The sequence below is a fragment of the Bubalus bubalis genome, chromosome 1 (assembly GCF_019923935.1).
Source record: "Bubalus bubalis isolate 160015118507 breed Murrah chromosome 1, NDDB_SH_1, whole genome shotgun sequence".
NCBI lineage: Eukaryota > Metazoa > Chordata > Mammalia > Artiodactyla > Bovidae > Bubalus > Bubalus bubalis.
In genome coordinates this window covers 175,462,238-175,483,940 of record NC_059157.1, presented here as the reverse complement: position 1 = coordinate 175,483,940, position 21,703 = coordinate 175,462,238, and the positions used below count along the sequence as shown (strand labels likewise).

Genomic DNA, 21,703 nt, shown 5'->3' with positions numbered 1-21,703 from the left:
ACTGGTTTCTTTTTACTTTTTAACTTGGCTACATGAAAAATGCAAAATTATATATGTGGTTTTCATTACATTTCTATTTGAGACAGCTGTACTAACATATCTCTCAGACCTTCTAAAACATGCTAGTCTTTAACAAATGACCATGACCAAAGAAGGGTACTGGGTAGCTTCTATATAAAGTACTAAGATAGATGTATGGAGAAGGAAACAGCAACCCATTCCAGTAATCTTGCCTGGATAATCCCATGGACAGAGGAGCCTAGCTGGCTACAGTCCATGGGTCACGAAGAGTCAGACACGACTTGGTGACTAAACAACAACAAGATAGATGTATTATATAAAGTATTTCAATTTAGGTGAGGAACATTTAGAGGAGTTATTTAAATTTGCTCCAAGTCTCTCAAATAGTAAGCAGTACTGATGAGATTCAAACTGAAATCTCTCTGGCTTCAAAGCCTGTGTACTCAAGATCATTTCCTATATATACTCTAAAATACCTGCCATTATGGCTATCTTGTTCTCTCAAGAGAAACCTAACATATATATAGTAGAGGAGACCAATTTTAAATTTATGCAGACCTAAAAGGAAATGAGCTTCAGTAAAGAATCCTCACTTTATTTTCCTAGAGTCCTTTATTTAGCATTGACATTTTGTGTTTTTTTTTGAAGTAAAAACATAATTTTAAACATCCACAATTCTCATTTGGACATGGGATCCCCACAGCCAAATTCCTCCCACCCTTTCTCCAATGGCCTCCAGAAGCCCCAGGAGGGACCCAGTGTTGAACATTATGCTTCTTGCGGGTAGAAAGAGCAAAACTAGAGAAATCTTGTATTTTATTTTCTTCCCTAATCTGAATCATGTTCAATCAGAGGTGAACCTCAAAGTTACCTGCTTCCATTTCACAACACCACTTAAAAATTTTCTATCTAAAGAGAAGGATGGAATTAGACAAGGAGACTTCACTTTACTAATTCATTATAGAGCTATTTTCCCTGGGGTAACTTTTCAAATGTCTCTAACATCTCAGAAGAAACTCAATCTGAATCTTGTAGTTGTTATTCCTATGTTACTTTTCTTGGTTCTTTAATCCTATCTACCAAGCCAGGGAAATACCAATAGAAAAAGCTAGCAATATATTCCATGTAATCTATGTTGATATATTAACACTGGGTAAAGAAAAATAGGTAAAGTAACAGAGCTGAGAACCTATCATTTTAAAACTTACTTTTCCTCTGTTTTAGAAATTTTAGCATGTTTGCAGTTTTCTAAGACTTCCAACTGCTTAACACTTGCATTCAAATTTCTGCTGCCTTGATTGTGGCTTCCTCTGCTTTCCCCAAGTTTTCTCATGTATGCTGGCAGAAAGGAAAACCAGTCCATGGTATCCAGAAACTGCCTTTCACAAGCTCTCTGGAGGCCTTCTCAAGCCTGTGCCCTAAAGTAGAGGGTCCAGGTGGTATGCCATAGGTGTGCTGTGCCAAGATATAACAAATATGCCAAGCACTCAAGACAACTGGCCAGAGTTCTTGAGCCAATTACCCCAGTGTGGTATACAAACATCACTTTCTGCGTTTCATGATGAGAAAACCTTTGGACAACAATGCCCTTTAAAAAAGGGTGTTAAGCAGAGTGCTTCTACCTCTGCAAGAGGCCCATGTCCCATCTGTCTTCTTCCTTTGTCTTGCTCCCTTAGCTCTACAGGTATATACATCCTTCTCCTGTGCCTCCTATTTATCCCACTTAGACCTCCAAATCATAACCCATCTTCCTTCATTTTCTCTTCTCTTTCACTTCTTTCAAGTAATATAATACTTGTCAGTTAATTCTTATACCCTCTTTTTAGAGTTCACCTGCTTCTTCAGGTGATACTAATATCCTACTGCTGCTAAGTCACTTCAGTCGTGTCCGACTCTATGCAACCCCATAGATGGCAGCCCACCAGGCTCCACCGTCCCTGGGATTCTCCAGGCAAGAACAATATCCTACTAGTAGATCTCAAAATACACCTTGAAGTTGCTACAATCTATCAAGTTATTTACTCTTAGAAAAGAGACTGTTAAGTTTTCTTCATTCAATGAACTATGAAAAACCCTCTCCTTAGGATAGACTCTTCATCACTGCAAAGTATAAATGACTTCTGCTTTTTCATCTGTGAGAATATTGTGTATAACGCAGTCCCTATTTTATTCCTACATCTTTTCTCCCGTAAGAGCAGACTCATTTGAAAAGACCCTGATGCTGGGAAAGATTGAGGGCAGGAGGAGAAGGGGACGACGGAGGAGGAGATGGTTGGATGGCATCTCCAACTCAATGGACATGGGTTTGTGTGGACTCTGGGAGTTGGTGATGGACAGGGAGGCCTGGCGTGCTGCGGTTCATGGGGTCGCAAAGAGTCGGACACGACTGAGTGACTGAATTGAACTGAACTGAACTGGGAGACATTCAATCCAAGTATCTGACCTAGGCATAATTTGTACAAGCCAAAATACTTCACTTTAGTTAGTCCATGATCATGGGATTGTTAAGCAAAAAAGTAATTCTTTTCCTTCAAGATTTCATTCCTCAATCCCAGATGTTCACTATAAACTCATGACAACCAAATTCAACACCACCTGCAATAGCCTCAATCCTTTTATTTAGAGGACCCCAGTTTATGTAACTTCAGATGCAGTCTCTCACACCACATTCTACCTGAGACATTTCAAAGATGGCTACACTAAATCTTCTCTACTCTGACTTCAAATCCCAAATGCTCTCTTCATCAACTAGATTGGGGGTCAGCAATCTGCTGCCTGTGGGCCACAGCCAGCAGGTTTTTTTTTTTTAATTAATGTTTTATGGAACATGGACATGTCAATTCATTTACTTACTGTCTATGGCTGATTTCATCCTATAACAGAGTTGAGCTGTTGTGAGAGACTATACAGATTAAAATGCCTAAAATACAGTCTGGCCCTTTACAGGAAAAGTCATCCAACTCCTGAATCTACATTAGAATTTACTAAAGATATAGAGTAAAGGTTGCAGATAATATTCAGTCTGGACCATATAATATTTTTAAGAACACTCAGTGTTAATTGCAAACATTAAAAATCTGATTTCATTTATAAACTGAACCTTCTAACTTCTCAAAAAAGCAGATTTAGCTACAGTGGGCTCACATTACTGCATGGCATCAACTGGCTAGAGTATATAATAAATGGCCCCTTAAGACAGCTCTCCAGTTTGGCACAGTTCCCACCTAACCTGCTTTACTCATTTTTGATTTTCTGTGAGCATACCAATCTATAACCTCTCAAGCTATGAAATTCTTCATTTTGCTTCTCTTCACTCTGACATACTGTGACTGTTCATTTTAGTGTGAACTTGGCTAGACTATGATGCCCTGCTACCTGGGTAAACACCAGTCTAAACACTGCCGTGAGGTTATTTTTTAGATGTGACAAACATTTAAATCAATAGACTTTGAATAAAGCAGATTACGCTTCACAATGTGGGTGAGCCCTGTGCAATTAGTTAAAGACCTTAGAAGGAAAGACTGAAACCTCCAAGAAGGGAGGTATTCTGCCTCCAGATTGCCTTCAGCCTCAACACTGCAATATCAACTCTTCCCTGGGTCTCCAGCTTGCATGCCAGCCTCACAGATTTCAGACTTGCCAGCTTCACAATCACATGAACCTATTTCTTTAAGACAATTCACTCTCTGTATATAAGTGTACATTCTACTGGTTCTGTTTCTTGCTAGAACCCTGATATACATACTTACAACCCCATCACCCAGGTTTTCTATATCAAAGGAAACAGTACCTTCCTTCTTTCCAAGGCCAATGATGTCTTTTGTTCATTTATAGCTTACTCTTGGTCCTCCATGGGAATGACTGCTCTCCATAGGTTACTACCTCTATCTATGAATATATCAACAAATCCCTTAAAGTTCAGAGAAACTGGCTTAATTATAGTGCCATTAAAAAGCCTACTCTTTGACATCTATGAACTTTTGCTCATAGCATACAAGCAGTCTTTTTTTTTTTTTTTTGCCTTTCTGCTTTCCCAAATTGTACTTATTCAAGCTCAAGCACAACCCCCATCTGTTTTGTAATGGCTTCCCTGTTTTCTCCATCCAAAACCAATTTGTTCCTGTTATCAACTCCTGTATTACTGACTGTACAGTTTTTAGTAATTACTTTTATTGTGACATTATATATTAGGGCATTATATATATTAAATATATATAAATATATATATTTAAGTCTCACATTATTTTTCTTAACTATTAATGTGTTTACGTTTAATCTCCTTTACTAGACTGCAAACTCCTAGGAGGTTAAGAATCATGTTTGAAACATTTTCCTATCTCTACAGAATCTAACACCATGTTTACCATCTTAAAAGACAGCTTCATTTGAAAGAGAAGGTCCCGGAAGTTATTTGAAGTTTATCTATTTTATCTGTTCAGTACTAAAAACAGAACCCGGCAGAAAGTAGGTGCTTAAATAAATATTTGTTAAAAGAACTGTTCCATTTATAAAGAGTGAAACAAAATAGCCTTTATATTAAAAGGCCTTAGATATTTATATTAAAGTACTTTAGATTATTTGGCCTTAGATATCTTTCAGCAATTTTTGGTTAGTCAAAGACCATCATTTAAAATTTTACCCTTATTGCTTTAATCAGAGGTGATAACTGTGGTTTATTCTATATACTTGATTTTGCACTATAATGTTTTATCTTTATCTCATAAATCTGCATACTAATTAATTAGGCTGTACTTTGGCAGGAAGCTAATCCAATCCTACACACTGTGTTGATATACTCAGTAACTATCTAGTGGCTAGATGACATCAGCAGAACAAATCATAATACCTCAACAAAATAAAAATACTATTTCTTCTGTGACCAATACTTAGTGATTATTAAATATACATATTTTAATATAAATGAAACAATGGATTTTAACATAAGTGGTAAAGTACAGTCTTAAAAGATTCTTTATAAAAAGGAATTTATAGTTACATATTAGGTAAATTATACACATATCTGTAGATTTTCAAAGCATATTTAATGTTTCAAAAGGCCATAAAAACTTTTGTTGTAATTCACAACTTGATAATTACTTCTAAAATTTTAATATAGGACAGGTCATACCTTTGTTTATGAAATTTTCTAATTTTAGATTCATAGTAATCAATAAGGCAAAGCAACCTAGAAAACAGATGAGTTATTTTCAAAATGTGGTATTGGAACATTTACTATTGTCTCTATTCAATTTCAAATTATAGTGATAAATATCTGCAAATTCATAAAAAATGTAAGTGATTTTTGCCAGAAGTATCCCACTATGCCATATATTTTAATTTTAATGTATACATTTTTAAATAACCACAGACATTAAATCTCAACATATTAAATGTATATTCTCCTTGATCAAACAGGTCTACCTTTAACAATCACTCCCACAGAAACATTTGCCCAAGGCTATCACTTAAGATGAACAAAGTTGTTCAATTCATTAGGAGTGAAAACTCAGACACAATGTAAACATTCTTCAACAAGGGAAAAGTTAAATAATGGCACATCCATATTATAGAAAATGAGGAGGCATTAGAAGAGATAATGTAAATTTATAGGAAAAAATTAATGTTGCATAGCCAAATGTATAAATATTATTTAAAGAAAGTAGGTGTATATGAGTCTATGTACTGAAAATGAACTATATGGCTTCTTAACTGAGGGATAATATTACCCGAACTGGGGGATGGTACTGGTTGTCACACTGAATAGTTGGGGAGGGAGCAAAGATGCTTAAAAGTTCATTAATGAACAAATGAATGCTCATCATGCCCTATAATGAAGAATGGTCCCACCCAAAAAGTCAACAGTACTATTGCTGTGAAACACTAGGAAGAACATAAACCAAACTGTTAAAAGTGGTTATCTCCAGGATATGGAATTAGGAGAAGTAAGCAGGTTTATAATATATTATTTTATATACTTTTATATTGTTTGAATTTTTGTAGACATGCAGTGCTTTTCTAATTTAAAAAAATCCTCAAAGAAAAATAAAATAACACTACACTTTCACATACTATTCTTTTTTTTTTTTTTTCACATACTATTCTTTTTAAAGCAAGAATTTTTAGTATTTCACTCTTGTCTTGGGAAAAGTACTCATCCATCTCCTTTTTTCAGAACTAATTCAACCAGTTGTGCTTTTAACATCACAACTTTTTTGAATTATTTTTTCCCTTCAACTTTCCCAATCCCAATACATTCCAGCTTTAATATTATTCTGCAAATATGCTTTAATTTCCTTTATATACTTTACAAACCCTCTCACCTCCCTCCTCCCCCAATGCTACTATCCCATTTCTATTTTTCCTGCATGATAAACTTCATTCATTCTGAATGACTATTTCCTCTACCGTCAATAAACTTTTAAGGAAGACTCACTATGTGTCAAACTAGCAACTGAGCAAATAAGACAGTAGGAAGACAAACACAAACCGATGAGGTGGCATATAAAACTCCTCACCACCCTCTCCTTCAAACACTCTTGTTTCTCAGTTAGCCTGACACCCAAATGTAACTCCTCTTCTGCCTTTTCTTTCTCTGTCTAAACTTTAAAGCTCTATGGTGTTGGGTCTTTCTAACTATAGGCCTGATGGGGCTTCCCAGTAGCTCAGAAGTAAAGAATCCATCTGCAATGCAAGAGATGGGGGTTTGATCCCTGGCTCAGGAAGATCCCCTGGAGAAGGAAACTTTAACCATCCCAGTGTTCTTGCCTAGGAAATCCCTTGGACAGAGGAAACTGGAGGGCCACGGGGTCACAAAGAGTCAGACACAACTTAGCAACTAAAAAACAATAGGCATGATATCTCTATGTGGCTGACAGAAGATGTCTAAGTACATGTTCATAGATAAATCCATCCTCCTCCTGTCCCTTTCCCCAAATCTAGCTTGAAATCTGGCTATCTTTGACTTCTCTCCTTCTTTCAACATCTACAGTCAATCGGTACAGACAATTCCTGTCCATCTCTGCAGTATCTCTTCTTTCTTTTCTTTATAGATCTGCGTTATTTCCCAACTAGACTATTACAACTGATCATTAACTGCTTACTCTAAAAAATAAGAATTAAACTGAAGGAACTGAGCACTGCTCTTACCTTCCCTGTAACAAACCATACAGGGCAATCAGACAGTCCCTACTCAATAGGAAAGGTGCTTTTTCTTAATGGAAGAACTCCAGCAAGAAAAAAAGAAAAAAAGGGATAGCAGAATTGCAAACAAGATAAGTGAGAGAAACCATCAGATGAGAAAAGAATGGGAAATTTTATAGGAGAGGATCAGATTGTTGCTATTTAAACCCCTGAACAATCTTAGCATCCCTGAGAGAAGCTCTACTAAACATATATGTTATTATTAGAAGAATAAATTATCACCTATGAAGTATGTCACCAAAAATACTTGCATCTGAATTTAGATTTAACTTCCAGTTTACAGGGAACACAGGAGACAGAAGAATAAATTAAACAACATAAGGAAGCAAATAGACAAATCTAGCATGTACCTCTCCAGGAAAACCAATCATTTTCTTCAACAAGTTAATGACATTAAAACAAACAAAAAAGGGCAGAGAAGAGGAAGAGGAAGATTCCACCAGTTTAAGAGATAAAACCATACCCAAGATGAAATCTATTTTTTAAAAAATGAAGAGTCTAGCTACTTATCAATTTATGTAGCAAACATTACTGTTTATCCAAGACGGTATGAGGAACTCTTTTGCAGAGATAAGAAAACACTCTATTTTGAGTGATAATGCGTTCTTCTTCTTCCTGTGTTAACCTATAGATATCCTTCTGCAAGGCAGCAATAGTCTCTTGTTGCTCCATTCGTTTTATCTTATAATGTTCACATTTTGCCTGTAAGAAATTTTTCAAAAAATAAATTACAATATGTACATCTAAGACATGCTGTTCTTACAATATTGTACAAAAAGCTATCCTCACAATTTCTATGAAGCTGTCTCATTCAAGAACTTCAGTAGGGAGGCTGTTTTTAAATGAGTACAAGGTCCAGGAACAATGATACATCATAAATGCAAAAACTGTAACAAGTAAAATCAGCATAAAATGGGGAAAATATTGTTTATACTCGCATGCAGTTAAGGATACATAATAAGTAAAAGAACTCAATCTTTGTAAAACTAAGCTTATATACAGGTTTAGATGAAAAATGATAATCAGGAAGGGGCCAATATTAAAGATCCTGAAAAGAACCAAGAATTAAAATTACGATTCTTAAATGATCAATGATAATTCAGGATTTCATATGGTTTAATTAACTTAGGCATTCATGTAATGTGGGAGACTGCACACTCAGCATAATCAGGAATTTGTTAAGAAATAATATATACACCCAAGATTTATGCAAGGGAATGTAAATCCTGAATACTCTCTTTTGTCTTCAGTGAAATATCACTGGCCTGGTTTTCCTAAAAGACTCTGATGCTAGGAAAGACTGAAGGCAGGAGGAGAAGGAGACAACAGAGGACAAGATGGTTGGATGGCATCACCAACTCAATGGATATGAGTTTGAGCAAGCTCCAGAAGATGGTAAAGGACAAGGAAGGCTGGCATGCTGCAGTCCATGGGGTTGCAAAGAGTCAGACACAATTAAGCAAATGAACAACAATGGCTTCCATCCCTCTAGGTCCTTTGAAAGGTCATTATCAGCAGCACCATCATTATTATTAATACACTTTTTATAAAAAGTTCAGTGAGAAGCCCTATCCCCATCTATCTGCACAATATTAAGACACTACTTTCAGAAGAGGTGCACATCTAAGCACATGTTTTCCTACCCATAGTGTCAAGTTTGCACAGACTTAGAGACCCTCAGGGGAAAAAAGAAGACTCAGCTTCTGGGTACCACACCATCTCTCAGTAACCACCAGCTACACCCAGAATTTATTCTCTGCCTCAGCCCCACCCTGAGCCAGGCAGGAGATCTATAGTCATGTGACTTAAAACTAGAATGACTGAATTTTTCAAGGTTGCATGATATAAAAGAATCACTTGTATCTCTCCTAAGACATTCTATGAGGTTAGCATTACCCTAGTACCCAAACCAGACAACACAAGCAAAAGAGAACCACAAACCGATATCCCATCATTTAAACAATGATGCAAAAATGCAACAAACTGAGTTTAGCAAACCAAATTCTAAGCAGCATATTAAAAGGATTATACACCATTACCAAGTAGGATTATTCCTGGAATGCAGGAATGGTTCAACATATGGGAAAAAAAAAAAAAATTTAATGCATTACATTAACAAAATAAAAGGAGAAAAAAAAACACATGATAATCTCAACCAGTGCAGAGAAAGCATTTGACAAAGTCCAATGCCCTTTCATGATAAAAACACTCGAACTAGGAATAGAAGGAAACTACTTCAACATAACAAAAGCCATCTATGAAAACATCATATTCAACATTAAAAGACTGAAAACCTTTCCTCTAAGATCAGGAACCATGCAAAGATAATTGCATTCACCATTTCTGTTCTATATAGTACTGGAAGTCCTAGCCAGAGCAATTAAGCAAGAAGAAGAAATAAAAGGCATTCAAATTGAAAAGGAAGAAGTAAAATTATCTCTTTGCAGATATGATCTAAAACACAGGAAACCTTAAAGAGTCCACCAAAAAAAAACCCCCAAAACCCATTAGAATAAATGAATTCAGAAAGTACCAGAATACAAAGTCAATGCAAAAAATCAATTTTATGTCTATACACTAACAATGAACAATTTAAAAAGAAAATTAAGAAAACAATTCCACGTATAGTAGTATCAAAAACAATAAAAAAAGAATACAGAAAGAAGGCAAAAGAATTATATACTGAATGTTATACAAGTTGTTGACGGAAACGGAAGACAGAAATTACTAGGAAAATATCCTGTGTTCACAGACTGGAAGACTAATATTGTTAAGATGTCAATACTATACAAAGTGGTCTACCGATTTAATGCAATCTCTATCAAAATCCCAATGACATTTTTGCAGAAATAGAAATGGAAACAACATGTTCATCAACAGACGAATGGATTATGATATATATATATATAGATATACACACACACAATCGAATACTACTCAGACTTACAAAAGAATTAAATAATGTCATCTACCAACAACACGGATGGACCCGGAAATTATCACACTAAAAGAAGCAAAGTCAGAAAAGACAAATATAGTGTGATATCACTTATATGTGGAATCTAAAATAGTATATAAATGGACTTATTTTAAAAATGGAAACAGACTCAAAGAGAGAAAACAAACCAATGGTTACCAAAGGGGCAGGGGGTGAGAAATAAATTGGGAGTTTAGGACTAGCAGATACAGACCACTATATATAAAATAGATACACAACTAGGTTCTACTGTATATCACAGGGAACTATATTCAAAATCTTGTAATAACCTATAATGAAAAGTATGTTTGTACTGAATCAATTTGCTGGGAGTCATCCTAAAGTTCATACCCTCAGGAGATCCCACAGAGCCAAATCAATCTTGTTAAAGCTCTCACATTTCCTGATTTCAAAGGTGACTACAATAGCCAAAGTGATCAAAACAGTGTGGTACTGGCATTAAAGACATATAGACTAATGGAGTAGAATGAATACCTCAGAAGTAAGACTGCATATCCACAGTCAAATTATTTTCAACAAGCATGCCAAGATCATTCAATGGGAAAAGAACAGGCTCTATTCAACAAATAATGTTGGGAAAACTAGGTGTATACATGTAAAAAATGAAGTTGGATGCTTACCTATAGCACATACAAAAGTTAATTTAAAATGGATCAAACTTCTAAAGGTGAGAGCTAAAACTATAAAACTCTTAGAAGAAAACATAAGGCAAAAGCTTCATGACATTGGATTTGACAACCATTTCTTGGTTATGACATCAAAAGCATAAGCAACAAAAGAAAAAATATATAAATTTGACTTTATTAGAATTCAAACTTTTGTGCATTGAAAAACACTAGAATAAAATGCCAACTCACAAAATGAGAAAAAATATTTGCAAATAACATTGGACTGGCCAAAAAGTTCATTCAGGTTTTGCTGCACCATCTCACAGGAAAACCTGAACAAAACCCAAACAAACTTTTTGGCCAACCCAATACTTCTGATAAGGAGTCAATACTCAGAATAAATAACTCCTACAACTCAACAAAAACATAAGTCTGATTTTAAAATGGGCAAAGGACTTAAATATACATTTCTTTAAAAAGAGATACACAAACGGCCAATAAGCACACGAAAAGATGCTTAACATCACTAACCATCAGGGAAATGCAAATTAAAACCACAATGAGAAACCATTTCACACCCATTAGGATGGCTACTACTAGCAAAAACAAAACAAAAATAGAAAACAAGTGTGGCTAAGAATGTAGAGAAACTGGAAATTTTGTGCATTGCTGGTGGGAATGTAAATGGTACAGCCACTAAGGAAAAGAGTATGGCAGTTACTCAAAAAATGAAACATAAAATTACCATGCATGTGCCAAGTCACTTCAGTCATGTCAGACTCTTTGTGACCCTATAGACTGCAGCCTGCTAGGCTCCTCTGTCCATGGGGATTCTCAAGGTGATACTGGAGTGGGTTGCCATGCCCTCCCTCCAGGGGATCTTCCTGACTGAGAGATCAAACCCACATCCCTTAAGTCTCCTGCATTGGCAGATGGGTTCTTTACACTAGTGCCACAATACAATCCAACAATCCCCTTCTGGGTACACACCAAAATGAAATGAAAGCAGGGACTGGAACAGATATTTGTATGTCTATATAAACAGCAGTATTATTCACAAAAACCAAAAGATGGAAACAACCCAAGTGTCTAGTGATGAACAGTGTTAGAATGGATAACCGTGAATAAACAAAATATGTTATATTCAGGTGATCCTTGAATAATGTGGGGGTTAAGGATGCTAACAATCAGTACCTTCAAAAATTCACATATAACTTACAGGTGGCTCTCAGTATCTAAGGTTCCTCTGCATCCATGGATTCAACAGTGATCGTGGAGTTCAGAAGTATTCACTACTGAAAAAAATCTGCACATAAGTGGACACACACAGTTCAAACCATGTTCTACAGAGTCAACTGTACATACAATAGAATATTCAGTTCAGTTGCTCAGTTGTGTCCAACTCTTAGTGATCCCATGGACGGCAGTACGCTAGGCCTCCCTGTCCATCACCAACTCCCAGAGTTCACTCAAACTCATGTCCATTGAGTTGGTGATGCCATCCAACCATCTCATCCTCTGTCATCCCATTCTCCTCCTGCCTTCAATCTTTCCCAGCATCAGGGTCTTTTCCAATGACTCAGTTCTTCACATCAGGTGGCCAAAGTATTGGAGTTTCAGCTTCAGCATCAGGCCTTTCAATGAACATTCAGGACTGATCTCCTTTAGGATGGACCGATTGGATCTCCTTGCAGTCCAAGGGACTCTCAAGAGTCTTCTCCAACATTACACTTCAAAAGCATCAATTCTTCGGCATTCAGCTTTCTTTATAGTCCAACTCTCACATCCATACATGACTACTGGAAAAACAATAGCTTTGACTAGATGGACCTTTGTTGGCAAAGTAATGTCTCTTCTTTTTAATATGATGTCTAGGTTGGTCAAAACTTTTCTTCCAAGGAGCAAGTGTCTTTTAATTTCATGGTGCAGTCACCACCATCTGCAGTGATTTTGGAGCCCCAAAATATAAAGTCTGTCACTGTTACCACTGTTTCCCCATCTGTTTGCCATGAAGTGATAGGACCGGATGCCATGATCTTAGTTTTCTGAATGTTGAGTTTTAAACCAACTTTTTCACTCTTCTCTTTCACTTTCATCAAGAGGCTCTTTAGTTCCTCTTTGCCTTCTGCCATAAGTGTGGTATAATCTGCATATCTGAGGTTATTGATATTTCTCCCGGCAATCTTGATTCCAGCTTGTGCTTCATCCAGTCCAGCATTTCACATGATATACTCTGCATGTAAGTTAAATAAGCAGGGTGAACATATACAACCTTGACGTACTCCTTTCCCGATTTGGAACCAGTCTGTTGTTCCATGTCCAGTTCTGACTGTTGCTTCTTGACCTGCATACAGATTTCTCAGGAGGCAGGTCAGGTGGTCTGGTATTCCCATCTCTTTCAGAATTTTCCACAGTTTGTTGTGATCCACACAGTCAAAGGCTTTGGTGTAGTCAATAAAGCCGAAGTAGATGTTTTTCTGGAACTCTCTTGCTTTTTCGATGAGCCAATGGATGTTGTCAATTTGATCTCTGGTTCCTCTGTGTTTTCTAAATCCAGTTTGAACATTTGGAAGTTCACGGTTCATGTACTGTTGAAGCCTGGCTTGGAGAATTTTGAGCATTACTTTGCTAGTGTGTGAGATGAGTGCATTGTGCGGTAGTTTGAGCATTCTTTGGCATTGCCTTTCTTTGGGATTGGAATGAAAACTGACCTTTTCCAGTTCTGTGGCCATTGCTGAGGATCCAGACTTAAAGAAAATTCTGACACATGCTACAACATGGATGAATCTTGAACACATTATGCTAAATAAAATAAGCAGTCACAAAAGGATAAATACTATAAGACTTCACTTATATGAGGTACCCAGAGTAGTCAAATCAATAGACACAAAGTAGAATGATGGCTGCCAAGAGCTGCAGGGAGTGAGGAATGGGCAGTTACTATTTAACCAGTATAGAGTTTTAGTTGGGAAGATGAAAAAAGTCTGCAGATGGTGAGAATTGTTGTACAACAATGTTAATGTATTAAAAGCACTGAACTCTACACTTCAAAATGGTAAATTTTATGTTAGGGAAATAATGTACCACAATAAAAAAAGAGGGGAAAAAAATCAACCAGCAATGAATAATGAGAAACTGAAACAGAAAATACAAATATTTGCAATACCATCAAAAATATTAAATACTTAGGAGATAAAACTGATGAAACATATGAAAAATCAGTGCACCTCAAATTATTAAACACTGTTGAAAAAAGTTAAGGAAAAACCTAAACAAATGGAGAGATATCACATTCATGGATCAGAACATTCAGTATTGTTAAGATGCCAGTTCTCCCCAAATGGAAATACATATACAATAAAATCTCATCAGGCTTTCTTTGTAGAAATCAACAACAGAATTAGAATATTCATATGGAAATGTAAAGAATCTCAAATACCCAACACAGATAAGGAAGGACACTACATAATGATCAAGGGATCAATCCAATAAGAAAATTTAAGAATTGTAAATATATATGCACCAAACATAAGAGCACCTCAATATATAAGGCAAATATTAATAGCCATAAAAAGGGAAATCAATAGTAACACAGTAATGGTGGGGGAGTTGAACACTCCAGTTATACCAATGGATAGATCATCCAGACAGAAAATCAATAAGGAAATATAAACTGTAAATGATACATCAGACCAAATGAACTTTATATTTATAGGGCATTCCATCCGAAAGCAGAATATACTTCCCTCAAGCACATATGAACATTCTTCAGCATTGATCACATCTTGGGCCATAAATTAAGCCTCAGTAAATTTAAGAAAACTGAAATCATATCAAGCATCTTTTCCGACCACAACATTCTATCAATTACAGGTAAAACAGCAACAACAACAACAACTGTAAAACACACAAATACAATAGATTGTACTGTAGCAAATCAATCTCACCTCACCTCAAGAAACAAGAAATATCTCACACAACCTAACCTGGACTTCCTTGGTGGTACAGTGGATGAGAACCTGCCTGCCAATGCAGGGGACATGGGTTTGATCCCTAGTCTGGGAAGATTCCACATGCTGTGGAGAAACTAAGCCTGTGCACCACAACTACTGAGCGCATAGGGCCTGCGAGTCACAACTACTGAGCCCACTTGCTGCAACTACTGAAGCCCATGCGCCTAGAACCTGTGCTCCACAACAACAGAACAGTCTTATGGACTCTGTGGGAGAGGGAGAGGGTGGGAAGATTTGGGAGAATGGCATTGAAACATGTAAAATAACATGTATGAAACGAGTTGCCAGTCCAGGTTCGATGCACGATACTGGATGCTTGGGGCTGGTGCACTGGGACGACCCAGAGGGATGGTATGGGGAGGGAGGAGGGTTCAGGATGGGGAACACATGTATACCTGTGGCGGATTCATTTTGATATTTGGCAAAACTAATACAATTATGTAAAATTTAAAAATAAAATTAAATTAAAAAAAAAAAAAAAAAGAAACCACCACATGAGAAGCCCGTGCATCATAAAAAAGAGTAGCCCCCGCTTGCTGTAACTAGAGAAAGCCCACCTGCAGCAAGGAAGACCAAGTGCAACCAAAAATAAATAAACAAACAGGCACTTCCCTGGTGGTACACTGGATAAGAATCCACTTGCCAATGCAGGGGACACAGATTTGATCCCTGGTCCAGGAAGATTCCACATGCTGCAGAGCAACTAAGTCCATGCACCACAATTACTGAGCCCATACTCTAGAACCCACAAGCCACAACTATTGAGAAACATGCTGCAACTATTGAAGCCCATGTGCCTAAAGCCCATGTATCACAATGAAGAACAGTCCCCGCCTGCCACAAATAGAGAAAGCTCACATGCAGCAATGAAGACCCAATGCAACCAAAAATAAATAAATAAAATTATTAAAAAAAAAACCCTTACCTTATACCTAAGGCGACTAGAGAAAGAACAAACAAAACCCAAAGTTGGTAGAAGGAAAGAAGTCATAAAGATCAGAGCAGAAATGAAGGAATTAGAGATGAAGAAAGCAATAGAAAAGATCATTGATGGTAAAAGCTGGTTCTTTGAAAAGATAAAGTTGATAAGCCTTTAGCTAGACTCATCATAAAAAAGGGGGTGGGAGGAAAGCTCAAATCAATAAAATTAGAAATGAAAAAGAAGTTACAACTGATAGCACAGAATTACAAAGGATCATAAGAAATTACTACAAAAAATTATATGCCGATAAAATGGACTATCTGGAAGAAATGCAAAAACCCTTAGAAAGGTATAAACTTTCAAGGCTGAACCAGGAAGAAATAGAAAATATGAACAGACCAACCACAGCTACTGAAATTGAAACTGATTTAAAAACTTCCAATAACAAAAAAAAGTCCAGGACCAGATGGTTTCACAGGCAAATTCTATCAAACATTTAGAAAAGAGTGAACATCTATCCTCCTGAAACTTCCAAAAGCTGCAGAGGAAGGAAGCTCATTTCACTATTACCCTGAAACTAAAACTAGACAACATACCACCAAAAAAAACCAAAATTACAGGCCAGTATCACTGATGAACACAGATGCAAAAATCCTCAAAATACTAACAAACTCAATCTAACAACACGTTAAAAAGATCATACATCACGATCAAGTGAGATTTATCCCAGGGATGCAAACATATGCAAACCAATATGGTACAACACATTAGCAAACTGAAGAATAAAAACGTGATCATCTCAATAGATGCAGAAAAAACTTCTGACAGAATTCAGCACCCATTTATGACAACAAAAAAAACTCTCCAGAAGGTGGGCATAGAGGGAAACTATCTCAACATAATAAAAGGCCATATACCACAAACCCATAGTTAACATCAATCTCAAGAGAGAAAAACTTAGTTTTTCTAAGATCAGGAACAAGAAAAGGATGTTTACTCTCACCACTTTCGTTCACATAGTTTTCAAAGTTCTAGCTACAGCTTTCTGAGAAGAAAAAGAAATAAAAGGAAACCTAACTGAAAAAGAAGTAAAGCTATCATTGTTTGCAAATAACGTAATACTACACAGAGACAATCCTAAAGATGCTACCAGAAAACTACTAGAGCTCAATGAATGTGGTAAAGTTGCAGGATACAAAATTAACACACAGAAATTTCTTACATTCCTATACACTAACAACAAAAAAATCAGAGAAATTAAGGAAATGATTCCATTTACTGTTGCATCAAAAAGAATAAAATACTGAAGAATAAACCTATCTAAGGAGGCAAAAGACCTGTACTCAGAAAACTATAAAATGCTGATGAAAGAAATCAAAGATGACACAGATGGAGACATACACTATGTTTTTGGATTGAAAGAATATAGTCAAAATGACTATACAATTCAAAGCAATCTACAGATTCAATGCAACACCTATCAAATTACCAATGGCATCCTTCACAGAACAAAAAATTTTTACAATTTTTTTACAACAAAAATTTTTACAATTTATATGGAAACATAAAAGATCCTGAATAGCCACAGCAATCTTGAGAAAGAAAAACAGAGCTAGAGGAAATCAGGCTCCCTGACTTACAGTATGGAACTGGCACAAAAACAGAAATATAGATCCATGGGACAGGATAGAAAGTCCAGAGATAAACCTATACACCTGTGGTCACCTAATCTATGACAAAGGAGGCAAAAATATACACGGGAGAAAAGACAGTCTTTTCAATAAATGGTAATAGGAAAACTGAACTGCTACATACAAAAGAATGAAATTAGAGGCCTCCCATTCCAGCAGTTAAGACTCTGTGCTCCCAATGCAGGGCCCAGGTTCAATCCCTGGACAGGGAACTAGATCCCACATGCCACCACTATGACCCGGCACAGCCAAATAAATAAATTATAAATAAAAATAAACACATAAAAAAGACGTGCTAAAATTTCAGGGTAAAAATCCATTTTCAGGGAAAGAAATGAAATTAGAACACTAACACCATTTGTTGTTGTTCAGTTGCTAAGCTATGTCCAATTCTTTGCTACTCCATGGACTGCAGCATACCAGGGTTTCCTGCCCTTCACTAGCTCTGGGATTCTTCTCAAGTTCATATCCACTGAGTTAGTGATGCTATCTAACCATCTTATCCTCTGCTGCCCTCTTCTCCTTTTGCCTTCAATTTTCCCAGCATTAGGGTCTTTTCCAGTGAGTTGGCGCTTCACATCAGGTGGCCAAAGCACTGGAACTTCAGTTTTACCATCAGTCCTTTCACTGAGTATTCAGGGTTGATTTCCTTTAGGACTGACTGGTTTGATCTAACTAACACCATACACAAAAATAAACTTGAAATGGAGTAACGATCTAAATGTAAGGCCAGATGCTATAAAACTCTTAGAGGAAAACAAAGGCAGAACACTTTCTGACAAATCACATAAGTATCTTTTTTGATTCATCTCCTAGAGTAATGAAAATAAAAACAAAAATAAACAAATTGGACCTAATTAAACTTAATAACTTTTGCCCAGCAAAGGAAATCATAAACCAAAAGACAGCCAAAGGTGTAGGTTCAAGCCCTGGTTAGGGAACTAAGATTCCACAAGTCATGTGAGATCAAGTATTTGCAAACCAAGGGACCAAGAAGGGAGTAATTTTCAAAGCATATAGCTTGCTGCTGCTGCTGCTGCTAAGTCCCTTCAGTCATGTCCGACTCTGTGTGACCCCATAGACGGCAGCCCACCATGCTCCCCCATCCCTGGGATTCTCCAGGCAAGAACACTGGAGTGGGTTGCCATTTCCTTCTCCAATGCATGAAAGTGAAGAGTGAAAGTGAAGTCGCTCAGTCGTGTCTGACTCCTAGCGACCCCATGGACTGCAGCCCACCAGGCCCCTCCATCCATGGGATTTTCTAGGCAAGAGTACTGGAGTGGGGTGCCATTGCCTTCTCCAAGCATATAGCTTGTAAGCTCAATATATAAAAAAAGAAACAACCCAATCAAACAATGGGTGGAAGATGAAGATCTAAATAGACATTTCTCCAAACACATACAGATAGCAAAAAGCACATGAAAATATGCTTAACATCACTTATTAGAGAAATGCAAATCAAAACTACAATAAGATAACATTTCATACCAATCATAATGACCATCATCACCAAATCTACAAACAATAAATTCCAGAGGGTGTGGAGAAAAAGGAACCTTTCTACACTGTGGGTGGGAATGCACATTGGTACAACCATTATGGAGAACAGTATGAAGGTTCCTTCAAAAAATACAGAACTATCATATGATCCAGCAATCCCACTCTTGAGCATGTATCCAGAGAATACTACAATTTAAAAAGATACATGCACCCCAGTGTTCATTGCAGCACTAGCCAAGACATGGAAGCAACCTAAATATCCACTGACAAAGGAGTGGATAAAGAAGATGTGGTACTTACATACAATGGAATATTACTCAGCCATAAAAAAAACAAAATAATGCCATTTGCAACAACATTGATCAACCCAGAGATTATCATACTGAGTAAAGTTAAGTCAGACCACAAAAAGATAAATATCATACCATTTATATGTGGAATTTAGAAACAAAAAAGGTTCAAATGAACTTATTTACAAAACAGAGTCACAGATGTAGAAAACAAACATATATTTACTGCGGGGCAGGGGTGGGGGGAGTGGTGGAGAAGGCAATGGCACCCCACTCCAGTACTCTTGCCTGGAAAATCCCATGGACGGAGGAGCCTGGTGGGCTGCAGTCCATGGGGTCACTAAGAGTCAGACATAACTGAAGGACTTCACTTTCACTGTTCCCTTTCATGCATTGGAGAAGGAAATGGCAACCCACTCCAGTGTTCTTGCCTGGAGAATCCCAGGGACGGAGGAGCCTGGTGGGCTGCCGTCTCTGGGGTCGCACAGAGTTGGACACAACTGAAGAGACTTAGCAGCAGCAGCAGCAAGAGGGAAGTGAAGTGGGTGGGGAGAAGGGATAAATTGGGAGACTGAGATTGATGATATACACACTACTATATATAAAATAGATAACTAATTAAGGACCTTCTATATAGCACAGGGAACTCTACTCAATACTTTGCAATTACCTATAAGGGAAAAGAAAAAAAAGATACACGTAATATATAAATGATTTATTTTGCTGTACATCTGAAACTAACACAACATTGTAAATCCACTATACTCCAATAAATTTTTAGTAAATTTTAAAATGTTTTAAAAATTAAACAGCCAACATGATATTGAAAAAGAACAAAAGGAGAAGAATCAGAGTGCCTAATTTCAGATTAACAGTAATCAATGTGTAAAGAAAGATACATATATCAATGTAGCAGGATAGTCCAGAAATAGACACACACATACACTGATTCTCACCATACAAAGGCAATCTAATGGAGAAACGATAGTTTTTTTAAACAAATAGTGGTGGAACAATTGGATATTGTAACCTTGGGCTATGAAAAGTTGTCTTTATTTACAAATCAAAAACACAATCTATTAAAAAAAAACAAACTGATAGGGTGAACTTCATCAAAAGTAAGTACTTATGCTCCTTCAAAGACACTGAGTGAATGAAGACAAGTCATAGGCAGCATCTTAAGAAGTTAACTATACACTTACTCTTAGCAATTCTGGTCTTAGGTATCTACCAAAGAGAAAAAGAAAGCATAAGGCCACAGAATAACACAAATTTTGTAAAAGTTTTATTTGTATTAGCCAGAAAGTAGAAACAAGTCTAATGTCCATCAACAGGCAAATCAACAAACTGCAGTATATTCACACAACGTAATAATCTGTTGATACATCCAGCAACATGCATGAATCTTAAAATAAGCATGTTGAGTGAAAGATGAACAATGATTTTGAGACAGGACGACAAGAATACCATTTTAGAAAAGAACCAAGAAAATGGCCTTGACAGGCTTGGTAGAACAAAAGTACCTGAAGGCTTGGGCCTCAGAGATAACACCCAGAGACTCACAGGAATAAAAAATTATCTCTGTTCCACTGATGTATGTATATATAAATCTGCCACATTGAACTCCGAGTTCCCTGAAAGATATAAAAGCCTGACACACATTCCTAAGTTGTTTTTATAGGAGGAAGACCCCCTTCAGATGAAATCTGCTGACTGCAAGCATGTAGACACCAGAACATTTGAAATCGGAAGGTTGATGATACCTGAAACTTCACCTTGATGCCAACCAATCCAAGAATTGAGCACAAGCTAATCAGGCACACTGTGGCCCCCTCCCTCACAATCCCTTCTAAAACCGGACTTCCCTGAAAGTTCGCCAGAATTTGGCACTCTTTTCCACCTTTTCCCTTGTGCGCAAGCTATCCTTTCACTAAAAAGCTTAAGAACCTTGTGGGAGCAATATTCATATTTATAAGGTATTACTGTTCAAGAATCTGGAGAGGGCCCAATAACAATTTTAATAAGCCCTGCCATCCTTCCTATATCTCTTTCCTCCCTACCTAGATGTCAGTTACTTATAAGGCCGTCATACATTAGGAATATCTTGCTGATGTTAATAAACAGTAGATCTATTTTCTCATTTGGCCCTAAGAAACACTCTGTCTGATGGTTCCCTGTGTATTTCAGAAAGCTAAAGTCGATAGAGAAATCCAACACAAAAGTAAAAAAAGAAATTGAAGCTAAAGGACTTGTGGAGAAGTGTACAGAAGAGCTTGGTGGCTTTACACTGAGTGGTTTGCCAAAGGAGGTGGTGTGTGCTCAATTGTGTCCAGCTCTTTGTGACCCCACGGACTGTAGCCCTCCAGGGTCCTCTGTCCATGGCATTTTCCAGGCAAGAACACTGGAGTGGGTTGCCATTTCCTCCATTAGGGGATCTTCCCGACCCAGGGATAAAACTGG

At 37.0% G+C, this 21,703-nt stretch overlaps 1 protein-coding gene across 8 annotated transcripts in view; it reads right to left on the bottom strand.

The window, feature by feature from the left end:
- CEP70 (centrosomal protein 70) overlaps positions 1-21,703 on the bottom strand; it is an 83,512-nt gene that overhangs the window by 37,073 nt on the left and 24,736 nt on the right. For 7 of the 8 annotated variants that reach the window (XM_044946670.2, XM_044946648.2, XM_025291003.3 and 4 more), the window contains 2 exons: positions 7,754-7,923; positions 5,150-5,206 (listed from right to left, as the gene is read on the bottom strand). In XM_044946670.2, coding sequence (XP_044802605.2) covers positions 5,150-5,206; positions 7,754-7,923 — 227 coding nt within the window. The remainder of the gene's footprint in view (positions 1-5,149; positions 5,207-7,753; positions 7,924-21,703) is intronic. The other variant, XM_044946671.2, reaches the window with a different exon arrangement.